We start from the raw sequence: 6,902 nt of genomic DNA on the forward strand, positions 1-6,902 counted from the left end.
ACCTGGAGATCAAGAGGAGCAGGAAAAAGAGGGCGGTGTGGCAAACGTACTTCTATAGACAATTGAATAAGGAGGGGGACGGAATTATTGTGCTGGGTGAGTTGGAGTCAATGAGATTTTGGGTATTGTAAGCGTATTAAGGTGGAGGAGGTTGAAAGGGCTATGCGCAAGATGAGCTGGGGAAGAGCGATGGGGCCAGATGAAATTCTAGTGGAATTTTGGAAGAACGAGGGTAGAGTAGACTTGGAGTGGCTCACTGGGTTTTTAATGTCATTTTTAAGACAAAAAGGATGCTCGAAGAATGAAGGTGGAGTACGAGGGTTCCATTATACAAGAATAAGGTAATATCCAGAATTGCAATAATTATAGGGGTATAAAGTTGTTAAGCCATACTATGAAGATTTGGGAGAGGGTGGTGGAAGTCAGGATGAGGATGAGCATGTCTATTTTTGAGAACCAGTTCGGATTCATGTCGGGGTACTCAACTATGGAAACGATGCATCTGGTGAGTAGATTAGTGGAGCAGTATAGGAAAAGAAAAATGACTTGCATATGGTGTTTATCGACCTTGAAAAGGCATATGATAAAGTGCCGAGGGAAGTTTTGTAGAGGTGTCTGGAGGTTACCAGCGTTCCAGTAGCGTACACTAGGGTAATTAAGGATATGTACGATAGTGCTAAGACTTGGGGTGAGTATTGTGGAAGGGGAATTGGAGCACTTGTAAGTTGTGATAGGGCTGCACCAGAGATCGACTCTTAGCCCGTTTTTATTTGCCATGACAATGGACGTGCTGACGCGGCACATACAGGGGGTAGTACCATGGTGCATGTTACTTGTCGATGATATAGTTTTGATCGATGAGACATGAAGCGAGGTTAACGTAAGGTTGGAGGTTTGGAGGCAGACCTTGGAGTCTAAAGTTTTCAAGTTGAGCATGACTAATACAGAATACTTAGAGTGTAAATTTAGTGACGGGGCTCACGAGACACACATGGATGTGAAGCTTGATACTCAAGTTATCCTCAAGAAAGGTAGTTCCAAGTATCTTAGGTCTATTATTCAGGGTAACTGGAGATTGGCAAGAATGTCGCACATTGTATTGGAGCGGGATGAATAAAATGGAGGCTTGCATCTGGCGTCTTATGTGATAGGAATATACCGCCAAGACTTAAAGATAAATTTTATAAAGTGGTGGTCCGACCAACTATGCTATATAGGGCGTAATGTTGGCTAGTCAAGACCTCACATGTGCAGAAGATAAAAGTAGCATAAATGAGGATATTGAAATGGATGAGTGGGTATACTAGGAGAGATAAGATTAGAAATAAAGCTATTCGAGACAAAGTAGGAGTGGCCTCCGTGGAGGACAAGATGCGGGAATCGAGGCTAAGATGGTTCGGGCACGTATAAAGGAGAAACATTGATACTCCTGTCAGGAGATGTGAGAGGCTGGCCGTGGCGGGTTTGGAAAGAGGCCGAGGTAGGCTAAGGAAGCACTGGGAAGGGGTGAATAGGATGGATATGGCACGACTTCAGCCTACTGAGGACGTGATCCTTGATAAGAAGGTGGAATTGAGGATAAAAACAGAAGGTTAGTAGGTGATTTTAAGTTTCTCCTTTTCTTACCAGTTACTTTAGTAGCATTCAGTTCTTGTATATTCTTAAGTAGGTCGTTATTACGTCACGTGATCTAGTTCGCTTCTATTATCTTATTTCATGTTGTAAGTATTTAGTACTACTTATCCCCCCCCCCCAATTTTTCCCTTTTCTCTCTCTTCTTCTTCTTCCCTCTCGTCGTCGTCGTCCTCCTCCTCCTCCTCCTCCTTCTTCTTCTTCTGTTTCTTCTTCTTCTTCTTCTTTTTCTTCTTCTGCTTCCTCTTCCTCTTTTTCCTCCTCTTTCTCCTTCTTTTCCTTCTTCTCCTTCTTTTCCTTCTCCTTTTTCTCCTCATTCTTCTCCTTCTCCTTCTCCTACTACTACTACTACTACTTCTTCTTCTTCTTCTTCTTCTTCTTCTTCTTCTTCTTCTTCTTCTTCTTCTCCTTCTCTTTCTTCTACTTCTTCTCATGCTCCTTCTCCTTCTCCTTCTCATTCTCGTTCTCGTTCTCCTTCTCCTTCTCGTTCTCCTTCTCCTTCTCCTCTTCCTTCTCCTTCTCCTTCATCATTCTCCTTCTCGTTCTCGTTCTCCTTCTTCTTCTTCTTCTTCTTCTTCTTCTTCTTCTTTATCTTCTTCCTCCTCCTCCTCCTCGTCTTCTTCTTCCTCTTCTTCTTCTTCTTCTTCTTCTTCTTCTTCTTCTTCTTCTTCTTCTTCTTCTTCTTCTTCTTCTTCTTCCTCCTCCTCCTCCTCCTCCTTTTCATCCTCTTCCTCCTCCTCCTCCTCCTTTTTCTTCTTCCTCCTCTTCTTAATCTTCTTCTTCCTCCTTCTTCCTCTTCCTCTTACTCTTCCTCCTCTTATTCCTCTTATTCCTCTTCTTCTTCCTCTTCCTCCTCTTCTTCTTCCTCTTCCTCCTCTTCCTCCTCTTCCTTCTCTTCTTCTTCCTCCTCTTCTTCTTCTTCTTCTTCTTCCTCTTCTTCTTATTCTTCCTCTTCTTCCTCCTCTTCATCTTCCTCCTCTTCCTCTTCTTCCTCCTCCTCCTCTTCCTCCCCCTTCTTCCTCTTCCTCTTCTTCTTCCTCTTCTTCTTCCTCTCACTATTTCTAAGCCGATGGTCTATTGAAAACAACATCTCTACCTACACTAGGTAGGGGTAAGGTCTGCGTAGACACTACCTTTTTCAAATCCCAATTATGGAAATATACTGGGTTTGTTGTTGTTATTGTAGTACTTTATATTATAACTAAAGAACTGAAAAGGTAATTTTTATTTTCAACAGGCATTAAATATGTTACATTCCTTATAAGAAGGTCTTAAGCCTCATTTGTTTGCACTTAATGGAGGTCTGAATTTTAATCATTCAGATCTCAGACATTAAGTGCGCTTGTTTTTAAAGTTTGAGTCTTAATTTTTCAGATCTTAATCATTAAGTATTTTTTTTACTTAACAACCACTTAATGGGTTTGAATAGGTTTGTAGATTAAGATCTATAACAGAGACTTAATTTCATTAAGATGCTATCACATATTCATTATTAACTGCCGCCACCGCCTACCCTTATCAACTACCACCATGACACCACCACCACCATACTCAACCCCACCTTCACCACCATCATCCTCAATCATAGCCTCCATTATCGACTATCACCACCTACTATCCCACCACTCCGGCCACAATCATTCTCACCCACAATCAACACTCATCCGCCTCAACTACCACAACTGACCACCGCATCACCATCAACAACCACAGCCGGCACTGCCCATTATTATAACCTACCACCACCCACCCACCACCTTTCTCAATCTCAACTACTACCACCACCAACCACCACCATCCTCAATCATAATCGCTACCACTATCAATCACTACTAGCTACTAGCATGAACCACCATCATCAATCAAAACTACCACCAACAATTGTCTCTAATCGATATTTACCCGTTAGCCATCACCACTAACAACTATCATATTTTAAAAACCTATATATTTTATTGATATAATATTAGATTAGTTAGTATTTCATTTGAATTTTATGTTTATTATTTTCAATTAAAGATAAATTTTATATATTCAGATGTTAAAAATCAAACAATCTTAATTCTTTCTATTCAGATCTTAATATACATATTAATATATTCAGATTCAGATGTCTTAATCTTAAAAAAAAATCAAATAAGACCTTAGCTTCTTTTGTAATTTAAGGCTAAGCAAATAATAACCTATCAAATTAGTTATCTCTAAAATTCAGGGCTTCTCACAAAATAAATGTGATCTTTCCCATCCGTTTTATTTACCTTTTGCATACATTTTGGCCAGAACTCAAAATCTAACAATTTTTGCCCTTCTGCTTAGAGAAAATATTATTTACGTAAATCTAATACAGTGGGGTCCCAAGAAGCCCAACTGGGGTACGGTTTCTCAGCTATAAAAACATCACTCAGTGCATTTCTCAAACCCTAACGCTTCGCTTCATTCGTTTTGCGCAGCCAGGGTTTTAGCGAAGCTCTCTCGCCTTTTCTTTTCGTCTTCTAAAGGTTAGATCTGTTCCATTTTTCTGCTTATTATTTATATATATTCATACAAATCAATTGTATTCTAGTTTGTGTCTTGTCAGTGATTTGTTGGAAAACACAATCTAATTACCTTGTGAATTGATTTTTCTTATGTTTGAATTTTGTGATTTATATTTTTTGATTTACTAATTAATTGATATTAACTTTTTCTTCCTTTTTTTTTCCTAATCTCGTCTATGTGGTATTGTCTTTTTGTTTTTGTGTATTAGATTTCAACTGTTCTTATGTTAATTCGATTTGATTTGCTACACACGGATTTTTATGATATATACACTTGGAAGTCAATTGAATAATAAATCTACGACTATTAGAAACTCTATAGACTCTGGTATGTTTGGTATGATGGAAATGTTTTCCTTTTTATTCTGTGTTTGATTTGTAACTGAACTTTTTTCTAAGAAGTCGTGAAAGATTGATAGTGTCGTTTTGATGAAAATTTATTGTTGAAAAGGAAAATGAATTCTGTCTAGGGAAGTTACATTGCTGGAACATCCTCTCCTTGGAAAATGTTCTGTTAATCAAACAGCAGAAGATAAATTTCTTCATTGTCCCTCATACCACCCTCAGAATGTTTGTTTCTTTGTAGAAATTATTTTGGTCTCTATGGCTATCAAAATTTAATTCTTGGTTTTCTGTTCTTGTGATGATCTTCAGATTCTAAGGAATCATGGGTAAAGAGAAGTTTCACATCAACATTGTGGTCATTGGCCACGTCGACTCTGGAAAGTCGACCACCACTGGTCACTTGATCTACAAGCTTGGTGGTATTGACAAGCGTGTTATTGAGAGGTTCGAGAAGGAAGCTGCTGAGATGAACAAGAGGTCATTCAAGTATGCCTGGGTGCTTGACAAGCTTAAGGCTGAACGTGAGCGTGGTATCACCATTGATATTGCCTTGTGGAAGTTTGAGACCACCAAGTACTACTGCACTGTGATTGATGCCCCCGGACACAGGGACTTTATCAAGAACATGATCACTGGTACTTCCCAGGCTGATTGTGCTGTTCTTATTATTGACTCCACCACTGGTGGTTTTGAAGCTGGTATTTCCAAGGATGGTCAGACCCGTGAGCATGCATTGCTTGCTTTCACCCTTGGTGTTAAGCAAATGATTTGCTGCTGCAACAAGGTTTGCTTTTATGGGTTGTATGAAATTCATTATGATAATGAACATGCCATAACATGCTATTCTCTTGTTATTTTTTCTTTGGCAGATGGATGCTACCACCCCAAAGTACTCCAAGGCTAGGTATGATGAAATTGTGAAGGAAGTTTCTTCCTACCTCAAGAAGGTCGGTTACAACCCTGACAAGATCCCCTTTGTCCCCATCTCTGGTTTCGAGGGAGACAATATGATTGAGAGGTCTACCAACCTTGACTGGTACAAGGGCCCAACCCTCCTTGAGGCTCTTGACCAAATTAATGAGCCCAAAAGGCCCTCAGACAAACCCCTCCGTCTTCCACTTCAGGATGTTTACAAGATTGGTGGTATTGGTACCGTCCCTGTTGGTCGTGTGGAGACTGGTGTGCTCAAGCCTGGTATGGTTGTGACCTTTGGCCCTACTGGTCTGACAACTGAAGTCAAGTCTGTTGAGATGCACCACGAAGCTCTCCAGGAGGCACTCCCTGGTGACAATGTTGGGTTTAACGTTAAGAATGTTGCTGTTAAGGATCTCAAGCGTGGTTTTGTTGCCTCAAACTCCAAGGATGACCCAGCCAAGGGAGCGTCCAACTTCACCTCCCAGGTCATCATCATGAACCATCCTGGCCAGATAGGAAATGGATATGCACCAGTGCTTGACTGCCACACTTCCCACATTGCTGTCAAGTTTGCTGAGATCTTGACCAAGATTGACAGGCGTTCTGGTAAGGAACTTGAGAAGGAGCCTAAGTTCTTGAAGAATGGTGATGCTGGTATGGTTAAGATGATTCCTACCAAGCCTATGGTGGTTGAGACCTTCTCTGAGTACCCTCCATTGGGTCGTTTTGCTGTGAGGGATATGCGTCAGACTGTTGCTGTTGGTGTCATCAAGAATGTCGACAAGAAGGACCCAACTGGTGCCAAGGTCACCAAAGCTGCTCAGAAGAAGAAGTGAGGTTGTGATTTTGATGGGATTCTGTTTCGATGAACTAGTTTTGTTTATTTGCTTCAGTTTTTTCCAATTTTGTTTTGGACATTTAACCAGTGCTGGATATGGCTCAAGAAGCTATTGTCATGGTTCTCTAGCCTCTTTTGAGGATAGTGGAGTAATTGAGCAATTTGGTCCCGAGCCAAATTGCTTGATGGGCAATGACAGTAGCTCTTTGGTGGTTATTTCTTTGCCTGGTTTTATATCTCATTTTATGATGAGCTTTAGTCGGTAAACTACTGAACTTGTTTCAACTTTGTGAATTTTGAGCAGCTTTTCTTCGTATTCCCGTTCCCTTCTCACATTTCGTTTCGCAACACGTCACTTTTGGCTGTTCTCCTCAATCTTATTTAATAGTAGGGCCTTCGTGTTGTCTGTCTTTTGTTAGCAGCAGCTTATTTATCTTAGTGTTGCTGATATAGTATTAAGATTGTGTGCTAATTATGATTCTCCTAATGTAGATCCAACTTTGTTGAACTTCCAGGTTTTGTTACCTTTGTCAATGGAAGTAGTTGTTCGCCCAACTGTTGCTGGGTTTCGTTCTTTGCCTTTTTTTCTTTGCAGGGTTTATCTTTTGTTGTCTACAAAGTGAATTTTGTTCAGT

The 6,902-nt window shown here is 40.4% G+C and overlaps 1 protein-coding gene across 1 annotated transcript; it reads left to right on the top strand.

Moving 5' to 3' along the window:
* The first annotated feature begins 4,041 nt into the window (after positions 1-4,041).
* LOC104237513 (elongation factor 1-alpha-like) lies at positions 4,042-6,583 on the top strand. The gene is made up of 3 exons (XM_070168389.1): positions 4,042-4,130; positions 4,824-5,298; positions 5,384-6,583. Exons 2-3 carry the CDS (start codon positions 4,837-4,839, stop codon positions 6,263-6,265), a joined length of 1,344 nt encoding a protein of 447 aa, XP_070024490.1. The 5' UTR covers positions 4,042-4,130; positions 4,824-4,836; the 3' UTR covers positions 6,266-6,583.
* Positions 6,584-6,902: the final 319 nt, after the last annotated feature.

The sequence above is a fragment of the Nicotiana sylvestris genome, chromosome 2, assembly GCF_000393655.2.
Source record: "Nicotiana sylvestris chromosome 2, ASM39365v2, whole genome shotgun sequence".
NCBI classification, from domain to species: Eukaryota; Viridiplantae; Streptophyta; class Magnoliopsida; order Solanales; family Solanaceae; genus Nicotiana; species Nicotiana sylvestris.

Coding starts and splice junctions, on each gene's coding strand:
- LOC104237513 (XM_070168389.1), top strand. CDS start 4,837: ATGGGTAAAGAGAAGTTTCACATCAACATTGTGGTCATTGGCCACGTC. Junction 5,299..5,383: donor TGATTTGCTGCTGCAACAAG/GTTTGCTTTTAT, acceptor TTTCTTTGGCAG/ATGGATGCTACCACCCCAAA.